At 55.4% G+C, this 16,026-nt stretch overlaps 1 protein-coding gene across 3 annotated transcripts in view; it reads right to left on the bottom strand.

Moving 5' to 3' along the window:
* Nucleotides 1–1,187: 1,187 nt before the first annotated feature.
* Nucleotides 1,188–16,026, bottom strand: part of CUX2 (cut like homeobox 2) — a 238,487-nt gene continuing 223,648 nt past the window's right edge. For 2 of the 3 annotated variants that reach the window (XM_020283091.2, XM_020283093.2), the window contains exons 17-22: nt 14,035–14,807; nt 13,210–13,369; nt 10,817–11,086; nt 9,097–9,285; nt 7,496–7,769; nt 1,189–5,068 (exon numbers count right to left, since the gene is read on the bottom strand). In XM_020283091.2, coding sequence (XP_020138680.2) covers nt 4,258–5,068; nt 7,496–7,769; nt 9,097–9,285; nt 10,817–11,086; nt 13,210–13,369; nt 14,035–14,807 — 2,477 coding nt within the window. In that variant the 3' untranslated portion in view covers nt 1,189–4,257. Of the gene's footprint in view, nt 5,069–7,495; nt 7,770–9,096; nt 9,286–10,816; nt 11,087–13,209; nt 13,370–14,034; nt 14,808–16,026 lie in introns of all 3 variants that reach the window. The other variant, XM_020283094.2, reaches the window with a different exon arrangement.

Here is a 16,026-nt window from a genome sequence, read left to right as displayed (position 1 = left end):
CTCCATGGCTCCCCAGTACCCTCAGGAGAAAGGCCTATTTTCCGCCATGCCCCAAGGGGTGTCACGATCTGGCCCCTGTCCCTCTTAAGACCTCTCTGCCTCCTACATCAGCTTCCAGTCTCCTTTGGAATGCCCCCAACACACCCCCAGTTCTTACTCCATCCCACCTCTTGCCTGCTTTCTCTGCATGCCTCCTCTGCTGCTCCTTTCTCTCATCAGCCTTCAGGTGTTGGCTAAGATGCCTTCTCCTCCAGGAAGCCTTCCAGGACCCCTCTGCTTGTGTTGTCTTGGCCCCTGTGTTTTCTCCACCAAAGCACTGAGCACACAGTAGGTACTCAGTAAGTGCTTATTAGCTGGGTGAATAGTTGCCCCTTGATCCAAACCTGCCTCCTCCTGGAAGGCCTGCCTGGCCTTCTCGCCCCCATTGGCAATCCCACATTTCTGTGTTTTTGCTGCACTTTTGCTCAAGGACAGTAACTGCAGACTCCATGTCACCACCAGAGCTGATGGCCCAGAGCCACGGGGCGGCTGCTGCCTCCGGTTCTCAGGTGGCTTCTGGGTGCCAGATTCCGTTCCTGCCCCCATGTCCCCCCCGGGGGGGGGGTGATGTCCTGGGGATTTCCAACCTCTGACCTCAAGAGCTGTAAACCAAGGGTCAAAGGGCCAGTCCTTGGCTTTCCTTAATGCAAATCTTTACAACCACCTTGGGAGGAAGGTGCCATTACTATCACCCCCACTTCACAGTGGGGGGAACTGAGACAGGAGTGGTTTGGGCACTTGCCCAAGGCCACCCAGCCTTCAGAGTTGAAACCAGGCAGTGTGGCCACTGACTACCACCCTCCTCCTCTTCCCTGACTCTGAGGACAGGCCGGCCCACCTGAAATGTCACCCTTTGTGGGTTGGCTCAGGAGCTCCGGGGCTGATGGGGGCTCTGGCCCTTACCCGCCACCACTGCAGGGGGCCATCCTGCCGGCTTGGGGCAATCAGTTATCCTAACTGGGGCCGGGGAGATAATGTTCAATTCCCACTGCAAGGACATGTGGAAAAACTGATGGATCGCAAGATTTCCAGACAAGCGGAAAGGTCTGTCTTGGGAGGCCACGAGGCTTTAGCTCATGGGTGAGTAATGTTAGTGCCACGAGAGTGTCAGAGACAATCTTGACATTATTGGTCAAAAAACTCCCCTCCTGCAGCCTGATGCACAGGGCGACTCACCAGCACGGGTTGGAAGACCCCCTCCACCCCTTACATACGATACAGCAGTAGTTACCGGGCTCCTATTTTGTGCCACGCCGTTCTTAGCATTTTACATGCATGATCATCCTTCATAATGCCCTTCTGAGCTGGCTGCTGTGATGACCCCATTTTACAGATGAGGAAACTGAGGCCCTGGAAATAGAACTGGGAAAGGGGTGATGCTACATTGGTCACCAGGAAGCCCCTCTTGGCACTTTCTCATCAGGAGGCCGGGGCACCAACTGCTCACACACTTGAAGGAGGTGGGCACAGCTTGTACACTGGTTGGCCTTAGGGCTATGGCCTGTGGCCAAAGATTTGGGGACAGGGTGCAATCTTGACTCCTTAGAGTCTAACCTGCTTCCACCCTGCTGCACTGGGTAGAAAAACGAATTCCAATCCTTCCGTCTTTCTTTGCTGCAGCTGAGGCACAACATGCAGTGGCCAGCTCAGGTGCCCGCAGGGCCCAGGCAGGTGGCGCAGGTGAGGACCAACGCAGATCACAGGCACGTGCCCCGCCTGTCTACAGGCAGCCACTCCCAGCTGGCAGCTGTCACTCTGGAACGTGGGCCCAGGGTGGCGAGACCTCACTATTTCCAAGAGAAGCCAATAATCGTTATTTTTATGTGACATGGCCCCATATTTTAATGTTGGCAAACAATTTAGAAACTAGCTTTTAAAAAATACCATTTTGTGAAACACTCTGAGGGCCAGATGTGACCCCCACCCCGCACCCCCAGCTCCGGAACAAAGCAGCGCACACCGGAATTATTATACAATTCTGTATTTAGCGACTCGTTTACACAACGTGTTCCTTTTTTTAAAATTTTAAACAAAGTTCATCAATCTCTCATAGAAACGGTTTTGTGTGGGGTTTTTTTCTTTTTCTTTTTTTTTTTTTAAACCGTTATAGGACGTGAACCTGACAAAGTTGTTCACAGGCCCGCGGCTTTAGGTACAACAGGATTTCTGTGTTCCAAAGACTAGACTAAGTGCTTCGTCAAATCCCGTCACACTAAAGCCAGACTTAGTTCTCTGGGGACTGGAGTCTGCGAGTGGCCCGGGCTCAGCGCCGTTGGAGCCAGCAGTAAGAAGTGGCGTGCTCTCCCACGCGCGTCTCAGTTGCAACATGGTGGCGGCTAAGAGGAGATGTTTCGTTTGTTCCAGATTTGATTGCTCTGAAAATTGGTCACTGTTTCCTAGTGTCAAAATATAAAAATACCTTCATCTGGATAAAAATGTATACAGTGGAAAACTCTTCAATGCATAGCCTGGGTGTCTGGAAAGGAGGTTTTCCTTCGGGGTTTGTGGTGGTGTTGAGTGTTTGGTGTGGAGACGGCAGGCTGGGCCGGGTGCTCGGCAGTCGGGATTTCTGGAACAGTCCTTTTTTCCTGCCCCCTTCTGGTCGCTGGGTTTTGCCCATGTGGTTTTGAAATGCTCGTTGCATCCTTGAAGCCCCCAGCGGCGGCTGTCTCTCCTCCCGGCAGGGACTGGCGCCCACCCTGGTGACCTTCTCATCTTCATCCCAGGGAGTCGCCCTTCAGCCTCCCCACGGAGGGTTTTGGGAAAACAACAAAAGCAAGAGAGCAAGAGTCAACAACCACGGCGGCAGCGGTGGTCCAACCGCTGGGAGCTCCCTCTCCCTGGGACCTCCAGCAGGCGCTCGAGCAGGGGCTCCTCTGAGTCGGCCGAGCCCGGAGCCCCAGCAGGTCATGCGCGGGGAGGTGGGAGGGGACTTGGAGGCCGCCGAGCTGCAGTGGACGCGCCGCGACGGTCTCAGCCTCAGCGCTTCTGCACCGGCTAGAGTTGCAGGCGCCTTCCAGAAACAGCAGCGGGCCGCTTGAGGGGGTGCTGGGAAGGGGAGCCAGGGCCTCTGGTCTGATGAACCTACTTCTTGGCGCTGGCTGCCAAGCTTCAGTGTCCGTGGCGTGACAGACACTGTCACTTTCGGAGAAAGTAAGGAGGGGAAGATGGTGGCCACCTTGCTCTGGAAAGCACGTCTTGCCCTGGAAAGCCCATGCTCATACCATAGGGAAGCTTCCCGGGCTGAGAGACTCAGGCTGGGGAGAGAAGGGGGGCCCTGGCCGAGCGCCACTCTCCAAGCACCCGCCCCGAAGCCCAGCTTCTCAAAGGATCTGGAAACGCATCTTGTCTCCCACTGGACAAGATGGATGTCCGACCTCCGCCGCCACGGTTCCTAACTAGAGGGGTGTAAGCAGTTTGTTCTGCACCATGCTACATCGCGTGTGGGACGGCCGGGCCACAGCCCACATCTCTACAACATTTACAACGGCCCGGGACGCTCTGTGCAGTCAGGGGTGCGACACAGACCACCAGAATGAAACACGTCCTCAACGGCATCCAGGTGTTCGTTTAGAGTCTTTCGGACTTTCTCTCCAGCTCGGCCTCTGGAGGGCAGTAGCAGTGCGCTGTGTCTCACAGACAGGAGTGGGGAAAACCGCGGTCCAAAGGTCATCTAAATTTTGGTCAGTCTTATAGTGTTTTGTGATGGCTTTGAACAATTGTCTTCTTTTAATCTCATCTAGTGGCAAAAAACGACACAACTTCAGTGTATACTTCGTAACAGTTGTGACAGCATCCTGATTTTATAACTCTCTGTAATATCAAAACAGCATCAGCTGGAAATAAATTCCAAAGGATCCTTTATTAAAATATCTAAAAGAGGTCTATAAATATTTATTTCTTTTTCTAAAAGAGTTTGGAGTTTTCAGATGAAAATGTGGCGGTATTTTGCTTCTGCCTCCTGCAGAAGGGTCAGGCTGGCGAAGGAGCAGGGTTCCTGGCACTCCCTGGGGCAGGCGTGCTGGCAATGGCATCCGGCCCACCTGTTCACTCACAACTTCATGGAACTAGGATGACAACAAAAACCGTAAACGGCATAACATTGCTGTCCACATATTGATGGTTGAGCTCCTCCCTCCCTCACCCCAACCTGTGTGGAGAGTGAGCGAGAGAAGGGAGGGAGTCACCGGGGTATGTCCCTCGCCCTCGCCCCTGCCTTCAGAACTCCCACTCCAGCGCCTCCTCCCGATTGGCAGCCCTCTCCAGTCGGTAGATGATGCTGTTCAGGTTGGCCATCTTCTCGTGCCGCCGCTGCAAGTTGGGGTTCACCTTAGCGCTGGGGTGCAAGGATCCGGCTGTGTCAGCGGTGGGGCTGGCACTCGGCACTTTGGCAGGGGGGGCGCCAGGTGGGGATGGGGAGATGGGGGCTGAGGAGGAGGGCACGGGTGACACAGACATCATGAGGCCTGGTGAGGAGGCGGCCGACGGTGAGTTCAGTGACACCTCCAGGCTGCAGCGTGAGGACTCCGAGGCTGACTTGAAACTTAGAGGGTCCGAGTGAAGCCGCTCCCTGGCCTCACTTTCCTGGGGGTGACACAGCGATGGGCAGTCTGGGGTGGTTCCGCATGGAATGAGGGGCCCTGGGGCCACTTTTGGGAGTCCGTTGTCACTCTTAGGGTCTGGATGCTCCTCTTTGGGGGGACCGTGGCCTTTGTCCGGCTCCCCTAAGTCCTGGGGCTGGCCGCCCACCTCCTCCTCCTCCTCCTCGGCGTCCTCCTCCGTCTGCTCCTGCTTGATCGTCACTTGGTCCGCGTCCTGGGCGGCCGGGGCTGTGCTGCTCTCCTCAGAGCCCCCCTGCAGCTCCAGCTCCTTCACGGTGGGCTTCTGGTCCTCAGCCTCAGAGTCGGGGCTCTGCGGGGTAGGGTCCGGGTGGGAGAGTCCTGGGGGTAGGATGCCAGGACCCCCACTCGGGTCGAGGTCTGGCTCGTCCTGGGTCCCCTCCACCAACATCTCCCGGCGCATTCGGGACCTGAGGCAGAGACGGCGGTGAGCCTGTGGCTGGACGGGAACCCCACTAACCCTGGACTCAACCACCGTGAGTGGCATCTGGCTCCACACACTGCCCGGGGCCTCACCAGGCACCAAACCTCTAACCTGCACCATCGACAGCCCTACACGGTGGGCGCCATTACTATGCTCACTTCACAGGGGAGGAAACGAGGCTCAGAGATGTTGACTTGTCCCAGGTCACACAGCTAGTAACTAGCGGACTTGAACTCAGGGCTATTGGATTCCAAAGCTCATGGTCTAGACCTATGCTGTCCGGCACAGCAGCCACTGTGGCCAGTCCAAACTGAGATGTGCTGTGAAGGTACAACTCACACTGGATCTTAGGTTCAATAATAAATAAAGTAAAATATCTCATTAATAATATTTTTATATTGATCACATCTTGAAATGGTTATATTTGGATATATTGGGCTAAATAAAATATACTATTATGATTCATTTCATCTGTTTCTTTTTTTAATTTATTTTTTGATGTGGCTACTAAGAAATTCAAAATCACATGTGGCTTATATTTTTAATGGACAGCAGCATTCTAGAATATTTCTCAAAGTCAAACCCTGATTTATTTTTGTGGCAACAACTCCCTGCTTCTTTCCTGGAGGGACTCTCAGACATCAGCCCAGACAGGGAAACTGGGGCATGGGGAGTTACCTGCCCAGGTTGCTGTAGCACACAGGGGCAGAGCTGGGACCAGAGCCTGGGTACCCCAAATTCCCAGAACCCCCTCCCTCCTCTTAACCTCAATGGCCTCCCTGCTGTCGGAGGGAAACTCAGGCCCGTAAATTATATTTTAGAGTGGCTCAAAAAACATTTAACAAGTGAAATGATGTTTTCTATAATTGCAGCTCTTAGAGTTGTTTCTTTTGAGAATAGAATTCTTAAATTCTCTGCTTCTTGGTGCAAACTCCTATTCATCCTTCAAAACCCAACTCAAATGCCGCCTCTTCTGTAAAGTCTTCCCCAGGCAGAATTCCCTTTTCCCCTGGCCCCTTGTTCTTTCCTGTTGTACAGCATCTATGAGGTTATAGTGAAATGATCTGGTTCGTGACTGTAAGATCCTTAAGGGCAGGGCTGATGGCTTTGAACCCCTGTATCTCCAGACCCTGGCTCATGGTGCATATGTCAGAAATGTCTGTTGAATGAACATGTTGGTTAATATGGAGTGCTCAGTTCCTATGTGGAATTAGAAAGATGTCCCCATGTCCCTCCGGGAGGGAAAGAAGTGAGAGGGTTTTAAGGACCTATGTCATTGGCTCTTTGGCAGGCTCCGCTCTGAGTCAGACAGTAGGCCACATTTTATAATGTGTTTACACCCAAAATTCTTTCATTTGGCCCACAGTCCAGTGTTGTGGGACAGGTGTCAGATGTCTCCTCTGCAAAATAAGGACGAAACTCATGGGAGTAAAATGACTTGCCCGAGGCCACACAGCTGAGGGGGAACTTAAATTCGGGCCAGTGTGATGCCAACGCCCAGGCTGCGCAGAAAGGAGATCCTGGGCACGCCACCCACCGATCTCTTTGCCCCTCTCCCTTGGGCATCAGGGACCTTCCCTCTGCCTGTGGAACGGACAGTGGACTCTCCTCTCTGGTACCATGTGGGCAGCAGAGGCGCTTCCTGCTCAGGAAGCGGGGCGTGGGGGTGCCTCAGAGTTGGTCCCACAATTTCCTCCCTCAAGCCTGTGCACTGGGGTCTCCTCAGCTGGCCCTCAGGGAGCCCCTCTGCGGTCCCCACAGAGCCAGCCCTGGGACTGAACTTCTGGGAAGCCCAGCTGACTCGACCTGGTGAGTGGGGACAGCTATGGGGACAGGTGGCCACAGAGGTAGAATCATCCACTCCTTGAGGTGGGTGGAGCCCGGAGAGAAAGGGGGTCCTCTGGCCTCAGGAGTGGGAGAGGCCGGGGGCCCCAAATCAGGGCTCCAGCCTCCACTGAGGCTCAGTGGGCAGTTCAGGTTCCTCAGGCCTGTGCCCCAGACACCTTCATTCCCTGTCCCTTCGTACAGGCAGACTCAGAGTGTGCTGGGTGACAAAATAATAAAAGTGACAACAGTAGTAACATAGACCCCACCATGCACCACATGCCAGGTGTTTCATGTCAATGTGTTAGTTCTAAATATGTTCTGGAAGCTCTACGAAGCAGATCCCGTGATCATCCCATTTTATAGCTTAGAACACTGAGGCTCAAGGGAGTGAAGTGATGTGCCCAGGGTCCCACAGCTGGAGGTGATGGGGCTGGGATTTGTCCCAGCCTGGCCTACGTTCTAACCCTAAACACTCATGTGACTACCTGCCACCCCCGGGAGGCCGTGCAGGGCTCCCTCTGGGCCCTGGGGCGGGAGGGGGTCCAGCCCAGACGCCGCCCACCCGGAGAGGCGCCCGCAGCCCCACCTGTAGTTGTGGAACCAGTTGATGACGGTGTTGGTCTTGAGGTTGAGCTGGAAGGACAGCAGCTCGATGGTCTGCTGCGAGGGGTAGGGCTCTAGCTGGTAGGCCTTCCGCAGCGCCTCCTTCTCCTCGGGCGCCAGCACCACGCGCGGCTTCTTGATCTGCAGCAGGCTCAGGTCCTGCGGCTGCAGGCAGGGGCTGGGGCACTCGGAGCGGGTGGCCGGGGACTCGCTGTCCGAGCCGGTGCTGATGAGGCCATAGCGGCGTTTCAGGTAGGCTGGGGCGGGGAGGCAGGGAGGGCTGAGAATGGGCCACCGTCACTGCCACCAGTCCCGGCCAGTTCCACCCACAGGCCTCCATGCCCCCAATCTTTGGGGCCTGCTCCTCCTGCTAATTTATTTTTTTATTTTATCTGAGACAGAGTCTTACTCTGTTGCCCAGGGCTACAGTGCCACGGGTGTCAGCCTAGCTCACAGTAACCTCAAACTCCCAGGCTCATGCAATCCTGCTACCTCGGCCTCCCTAGCAGCTGGGACTACAGGCATGCGCCATCATGCCCGGCTAATTTTTTCTATTTTTGGTAGAGATGGGATCTTGCTTTTGCTCAGGCTGGTCTCGAACTCCTGAGCTCAAACAATGCAGCTGCCTCAGCCTCCCATAGTGCTAGGATTACAGGTGTGAGCTACTGCACCTGGCCTCCTCCTGCTAATTTAAATGACTCATTAACTGCATGATGCATCTCGACCCCCCAATCATTAAGATGTGATAAAAGCCCACATCAGAATGAAAGAAGTTATTAGGGTCTCATTTAATCCTCACAGCAATGCCCTGTGATAAATGCTATTGACTCTTATTTTCAGATGAAAGAGGAGGAGGCACAGAGAGGGCAAGTAACTTGCCCAAGGTCACACAGCCGGGAAGTAACAGGCCAAGTTCTCAGCTGCAGAGTTGTCTGGTGACAGTGACCCAGCCATGCTCAGCCTGTGTGCTCCTCATAACCTGGCTGCCCCTGGGTCCTCACATGAGCTACCTTCTTACCCCAGATGATGACTTCAACTATTCCTATCTCCCGACTGGGCTCTGGGCTTTTTAAGATATAGGAATCCCTTCTGCACAGTAGGTGCTCAATGCTGGCTCATTTTATCAGGACATAAGATAACATCAGAATGCGAGAAACTGCAATCCGTGCCCACCCCTACAAGGGAGGGTTCTTGTTTGCTGGGTCAGTTCCGTCCTTTGTCATGTAGAATCTGCGTAATGGGTGACAGGTAATCTATGTCACAGGCAGTAGTGGCAGAGGAGGGAGAGGGCAGAGAGAGAGTGTTTGGGGGAACATGCAGCTGGGGTTGGCAGAAGACTCCGCAGCAATGGGGGTGTGGAAGGATGCTAAGACGGACGCATGGGAGGCATAGCGAACACTTTAATTGCTTTCAATCAGAGTGTTCTTCGGGATTAATCATTTCACGCAGTCCCATACCAGGCACGGACTGGACCACTGGGGCCCTGGGTTTATTTGGGTTATAACTAGATATGGTTCTAAGGGGGAAATCTGAGGCCAGACCCAGAGTCCCTGGTGCTGGGGCCCAGCCCTGCCCAAGTCTTACCTTTCTTCTCCAGCTTCTTCATGTCCCGCAGCTTCTCCACGTTGTGGGGGTCACTGAGCCACAGCTGCATGCGGACAAAGGGCTCCCGCCCCTTCAGGCTCAGCTTGTGCCAGGGTTTGGGCCGGGACAGCAGGTCAGACACGGAGCCCTGAGTGAGGCCCAGGATGCTCTCCCCAAACAGCCGCTGGCCTGGGGGCAGGGGAGGAGGGCAGCCTGTCACCCCAGCAAGGAACAGGCCAGAAACACAGGGGAGGCCCGAGCAGGTGTCTCCGCTGAGAAGCGAAGGGCGAAACCTGGGGAGCCCACCCCCAGTGTGAATCTGATGGGCACGTGTCTGCCAAGGAGATTCTGGGGGCGGGATTAGGCAGCAAGCAGCAAAAGTGTTTCCTTCGACTTAAGAGGCTCTTCATTCCTCGGAGATCTCTGAAACTGTTTTCAAACTTCATGCATACAAATTTGTGTCACCATGTTAGAGAATAATCTGACAGATTCTATCAAAATTTTAGATGTGCAGAACCTCTGATCCTGCAGTTCCCCTGCAGCGTTTGTCCTAGAGCCAGCCTTGCCCAGGGCACAGCGAGGCAACAGGCACAGTTTCAAAGGCAGCAAGAAAGTGGAAATGACCAAAATGCCCGTCACTTGGGTAAAAAACTGTGGTGCATCCATGGTCTGAAACACTTTATAACAGTGAAAAACAATGTGGCCGATATAATAACTTTAATGTGGAAGGGTATCCACAAAATAGTGTTCATTTTTCAAAAGCAACACTTTGAAATAGTATGTGTATAATTTCACCTGCATAGAAAAAAGAAGAAATTATGTATATATATATTCCTGTATGTGTTTGGAAAGTGGCAAAGGTATATTAAAAACTGGAATGTGATTGAGAAGTGGGAGGCGATTTATTTACTTATTTATTTATTTGAGACAAAGTCTCGCTCTGTTGCCCGGGCTAGAGTGCTGTGGCGTCAGCCTAGCTCACAGCAACCTCAAACTCCTGGGCTCAAGCAATCCTCCTGCCTCAGCCTCCCAAGTAGCTGGGACTACAGGCGTGTGCCACCATGCCTGGCTAATTTTTTTTCTATTTTTGGTAGAGATGGGGTCGTGCTCTTGCTCAGGCTGGTCTCGAATTCCTGAGCTCAAATGATCTGCCCGCCTTGGCCTGCCAGAGTGCTAGGATTACAGGCGTGAGCCACCGTGCCTGGCCTATTTACTTACTTTCAAACTTTTTTCTCTCCTCTACTATTTGGTATTTTAAAATAGTGATCACATCATATTTTTAGACTAGAAATTATAGTGGGTGATGTGGGGTTTGCACACATCCCTGGGGGACGGGGGACATAACCTGCATCACAGGCTTCGAGGAGTCTGTGATCCCAAAGGAGAAGAGCCCTAGAACGTGTTTCTCCGCCGAGTCCCCGGAGGGCAAGGACCTCAGCACCGGGTGAGGACTGCGCTGGAGCCTCAGTGACTGGGATTCTCTGAGTCCTCCTGGGAGGACCTTACGAGAGCTACAGGCTGAGAATTCCAGGTCCTGTCAGACCTGCATTCACTTGTTTGTCCCATCCCAGACCCAGGTCAGAGCCAGAGCCTCTCACCGGGTCCCGGATGCCTGGGGGCTGCCCAGCACCCCTAGGCTGGACTGCGCTGTCCTGCGGTCTCAAAGCAAGTGGAAGCCACCGAGGCGGGAGGAGCATTTCTGATTCCTGCCACTCCGTACCTAGGTTGTTGTCGGTGAGGACCTCTTTGACCCTTTTGGTGATGGAGTACGTGTCCAGCTCTGGGGACATGGCCACAATCTCCTGGATGCCCCCTGTGGCCTGGCCGCCCGAGTACACCTTCCCGCCCAGCGAGGCGCCGGGCCGGCCCTCCGGCTGCTGGTTCTCCTTGCTGCTCTCCAGTGACAGGCTCAGGGGCTCCTGGGAGCTCTTCTCGGGCTCCGTGGGGCTGGGGGGTGGCGACGGTGAGGGTCTTGGTTCCGTGGGGCTGGCTGTGGGCCACAAGAGGAGGAGAAGGCGGTTATTGCCAGCTGGCGTGGACATGCGTGGTTTGGGAAGGCTTGCCTGTCACAGCCAAGTCAGGGCCACGTGCTCAGCCCACCACCTCCTCAGGTGTCAGTCACCCACAGGTGGGAGCTGAGCATCCTGACAAACCGGCCAGGGCAGGGGACATGCCTGGGTGGTGCCTGACGCACAGGAGAGCACGGGGAGAGTGTCTCGGAGCCCCCAGCACTGGCTGCTTCTAATCCCGGCAAGTTAGAAAAAGGTGCCACTTTCTTGAGGCATTCACCTGCCACCTGCTGGAAATTCGTAAAACAAACATAAAAACGTAGCTAGCTAGACGTGAAGGGAGCAGGGGCTTTGCTTCCGGAAGGGACATCCCGAGCCCCCAGTGTGTCCTTCCTTCCCTGCGGGAGGCGAGCGGATCAGTCGCATCAGGCCACTCCCACGCTCCCCACCGCCACCTGCACGCAAACGTCTGCCTCCTCGTCCTGGTATCGAGGCTCTGGACCCTCGTCCCCGCCCCTCCCCAAGACTGGAGCTACACTGAGTCCCCTCAACACACAGCCGGGGACCTTCTAAAGCGCCCATGTCTTTCCTCTGGCTGGTCTGCCACCTTGAAGGCCTTCCTTCTAACCCTGAACTCCTGTGCATCCTTCAAGACCCAGTCCTAGTCTCTCTCCTCTGAGGGGGACTTTGGGTTTAAGAGCACCTTGACGCACTGTCACACTTCACCGCAATTCCTTGCTTGGGCCAGATTTCTTCCTTACGAGATGACAAGAATGACAAGGATGATGGCAACGACAATACTAAAGCTTCCTTTTATTGGACACTTACTACGTGCCCAGTGGAGTGTTACGAGACGTGTTTATGCCCATGATCTCAAGAGACCCTTATAACACCTCTAAGAAGCGTGTGCTACCATCCCATTTTATAGATGAGAAAACCAAGGCTCAGAGAGGCTATGCAACATGTCTAAGGTCACACAGCAAAGCCAGGACTTGAGCTCAGGTCTGCTTATGCCCAACACTGTCCTCTCATCCATCAACCATGAGCCCCTCAAAGGCAAGGACCATGTGGCAGTCACGGGTGAGTCCCCAGGACCTGAGGAGGCAGGAGGTGCTGGGCAGATGCCTGTTGAGTGAGCACATTTCAGCCAGGACCCGAGTACCCTTGATAGGTCCACAGTGAAGCCGAGAAGTTCTGAGTAGTAGCATCGCAGTCCGTGTGACTGGCAGCCCGCATCTGGGGTCCCCAGAACTCTATGGTCCCCTCCCCCACTCCCTGCCTCAGTTGGGCTGATCCTCCCATGCAGGTGGCATCCCTCGTGACACTGGAGCTGACATGGACATGTCCCACCCTCAAAGGTGCAGAGCCGGCGGGCAGGGCCAAGGCGAGAGGCTGCTTCCCGCCTCTGGAGTCGAGGGTCTTCGAGGCGCCCGCTCGCTGGCAACCCCCCACGCCGCCTCCCCGCGCACAGGGCCAGGCTCCCTGGCAACCTGGCAACGCCTCTGTCCCGGGCGAAGCAGAGGGGTGGCCACGGTAGAGACAGTGAGAGAGGCACGGAGTGACAGAGACGGGGAGAGAGAGGGGTGGGACGAAGCAGCAGAGAGATGGGGGAGACAGGAGGGCCTGCTCAGCTGCTGAGGGCTCTCGGGAGGAAGTGGCGGGCGCGCCGACGCCAGCCGCTGCGGCGGGAATGAAACCGGCCACACGCTGCGACGGGACGAGCCCTGAAAACACGTTCAACGAAGGAAGCCAGACGCAAAGGCCACATCTTGGATGCTTCCATTTACATGAAACATCCCAGGTAAGTACATGCACAGGGACAGGGCGGGGATTCGGAAGCTGCCAGGGCCGTGGGGAGGGAGGACGGGACGTGACTGCTTAAGGGCTGTGGGTTTCCCTCTGGGTGGTCGAACTCTTCTGGAATTAGAGAGAGGCGGCGTCTGACAGTATTGTGAATGTAATAAATGCCACTGAATTGTACACTCTAAAAATGGCTAAAAGGTAAATTTCATGTTAGGTGAATTTTCCCACAATAATGAAATTAAATAGTTAAAATACAACACAGGAGAAAAGGACGAAAGCCCGCTCCCCGCCGGGCACTCACCCTGCGCGGCGCTGGGCTGCTGCGCCCCGGCCTGGCCCAGCTGGTCCGACAGCCACAGCTGCATGCGGATGAAGGGCTCGCGCCCCTTCTGCGTCAGCTTGCTCCACGGCTTCGGCCGGGACAGCATGTCGCTCACGCTGCCCTGTGACAGGCCCAGCACCTGTGGACAGGTGGCGCAGGCAGGGGAGGTGAGCAGGCCCCTGGCACCCTGGGCCACTTCCCTGCCCTCCCTGGGGGCCACACTGCCTTTGTCCATCCCTCACACCCCAGGCGCCTGCGTGAGCCTGTGCTGTGTCCATGTGTCCGTGCCCTTCCCGGCATCTAGACTGTAAAAATCCTTCCCAGCCTTTCAGTCCTCTCAAGGGGCCCCTCCTCCAGGAAGCCTTCCATGCCTCCCACTTAAGTCGCTTCCTCCTCTGAGGGTTCCGACCCCTTTCCTGTTCCCCTGCTAAGGGCGGAGGTGACAGTGAAAACGGACACTCCAGTGGCACCAACCCATGAGGACACACTGGGGACGCTGGCTGGGCTGAGCCCTAACTGTCTACTGGCTGGACCCTGGGAGGAGCAGAGGGCCCTGGAGGACTCCGGAGAGTGGCTGTCCATGTTAACAACAGCAGGACTGAATGCCACCTTGCCACGGCCCTCCTTCCCCCGGGGCCAGGGGGCTGCCGGACACAGGAGAGCGGGCCTGGCTCCCCCCGCCCGCCCCCGCTAACAACAGCAGGACTGAATGCCACCTTGCCATGGCCCTCCTTCCCCCGGGGCCAGGGGGCTGCTGGACACAGGAGAGAGGGCCTGGCTCCCCCGGCCCGCCCCCGCCATCACCTTCTCCCCGAAGATGCGCTGGCAGATGCCGTTCTTGGCCAGCTTCTCCTTGACCTGGCGGGTCAGCTCGAGCGTGTCCACCTCGCGGTACATGTACAGCTCGTACTGCTCGGGCGTCAGGGGCGGCACGGTGGGCTTCAGGGTGCGCGGCACGTAGGCTGGGTAGTAGGCCAGCCGCCCGCCGCCCGCCTCGGGGACGCCGCCCTCGGCCTTGGGCTCGCCCACCCTGGGGGGCTCCTCCTCGCCCCCTGCTGTCTCGTCCTCAGTGGCCGCTGGGGCGTCGTCCCCACGGGGCCAGGCACGCCCGTTGGGCTGGCCGGAGTAGCCGGAGGAGGAGGAGGACAGTGAGGGCGACACGGAGGCGTAGGGGCGGCTGAGCAGGCCGCGGTCCGAGGCCCAGTGGTGGTCGAAGTAGCCGGCGTCGCCGATCTCGGACTTGACTTTGCGGATGATGCTCTGCACGAAGGCGGCCGGGGACAGGACGGTGAGGGGCGTCTGCGCAGCCCCGACGCCCGCGCCCGCACTGCCGTCCTCCTGCTTGACGTGGGCCGGGGCCCCGTTCTGGCTCCCGGCCACTAGCGAGGGCCGCTCCGGGGGCGAGGGGGGCACCGAGCGGCCGCGGGGACCCGCCTCCATCTCCAGCAGGGCCTGCTGCTGCGCCTGCATCTCACGGCGCGCTTGCTCCAGAATGTTCTTGATGGCATCTTCCGAGGTGTTGGCGGAGGCCGTGCCGTTGGTGATGCCCAGTGGGGCCGACAAGTTCTTGGGCTCACCTGCAGGGGGAGGATGACAGGTGGCCGGGGGGCCATCGTCAGGGCTCAACTTGAGGGACAAAGATGTTCATGGCATCAGTATTTATACCAGCGAAACGCTGAGGCGACCTGTGTCCAACAACTGGGGACCGGTTAAGTGAATTACGTTGCACCCACGTGGCAGAATATTAGGCAGTCACCAAAAGTCAGGTGTGGTGAGATTCTTAGCATATGCAGAGAACGTGCACATGGGGATGACATACCGCAAAAACACACGTGCCTTCTACATACGCTGTGATCCAATTGTGCAGACGTTCAAAAACAAGGTGGACACTACAGCACATAAAAGAGGCTTCTTATTCTAACAGCAGAATCATGGCATGAACCCAAATTCCCAGGGACAGGAGAGAATGAATAATAAATAGTGTATTGGCCACACAATGGAACTAAAAAAGATGTCTTCACATAAAACCATACATAAACCTTTTTTTCCTTTGAGATGGGATCTCACTATGTTGCCCAGGCTGGAGTGCAGTGCTATTCACAGGCATGATCGTAGCACACTGCAGCCTTGAACTCTTGGGCTCAAGAGATCCTCTTGCTTCAGCCTCCTGAGTAGCTGGGATGAAGGCATGTGCCACCATGCCCTTTGCATGAAGCTTTTTAAAAAAATTTTAAAAATACATTTAGGGAGTACAAGTGGTATTTTGTTAAATGGATGAATTGATGGCATATATAGTGGTGAAGTCAGGACTTTTAGTGTACCTGTCACTGTCACCAGAATAGTATACGTTGTACCTGATAGGTAATTTCTGATCCCCCACCCACCCACCTCTTTGAATGAATCTTAACAACATACTATGAAAAAGGCAAGTCCCAGAAGATGACACACAGTATAACATATTTTCTTTCTTGTTTTGAGATGGGGTCTGCTCTGTTGCCCAGACTAGAGTGCTGTGGCTTCAGCCTAGTTCACAGCAACCTCAAACTCTTGGGATCAACTGATCCTCCTGCCTCAGCCTCCCGAGTAGCTGGGACTACAAGCACATGCCACCAGGCCCAGCTAATATTTTCTACTTTTAGTTTTCCAGCTAAGTTCTTTCTATTTTTAGTAGAGAGTGGGTCTCACTCTTGCTGAGGCTGGTCTTGAACTCTTTTTTTTTTTGAGACAGAGTCTCGCTTTGTTGTCCAGGCTAGAGTGAGTGCCATGGCGTCAGCCTAGCTCACAGCAACCTCAAAC

Source organism: Microcebus murinus, chromosome 22 (assembly GCF_040939455.1).
Source record: "Microcebus murinus isolate Inina chromosome 22, M.murinus_Inina_mat1.0, whole genome shotgun sequence".
Classification (NCBI taxonomy): Eukaryota; Metazoa; Chordata; class Mammalia; order Primates; family Cheirogaleidae; genus Microcebus; species Microcebus murinus.
Note: the sequence above shows the minus strand (reverse complement) of the source record. Positions and strands in the feature narration are given on the sequence as shown.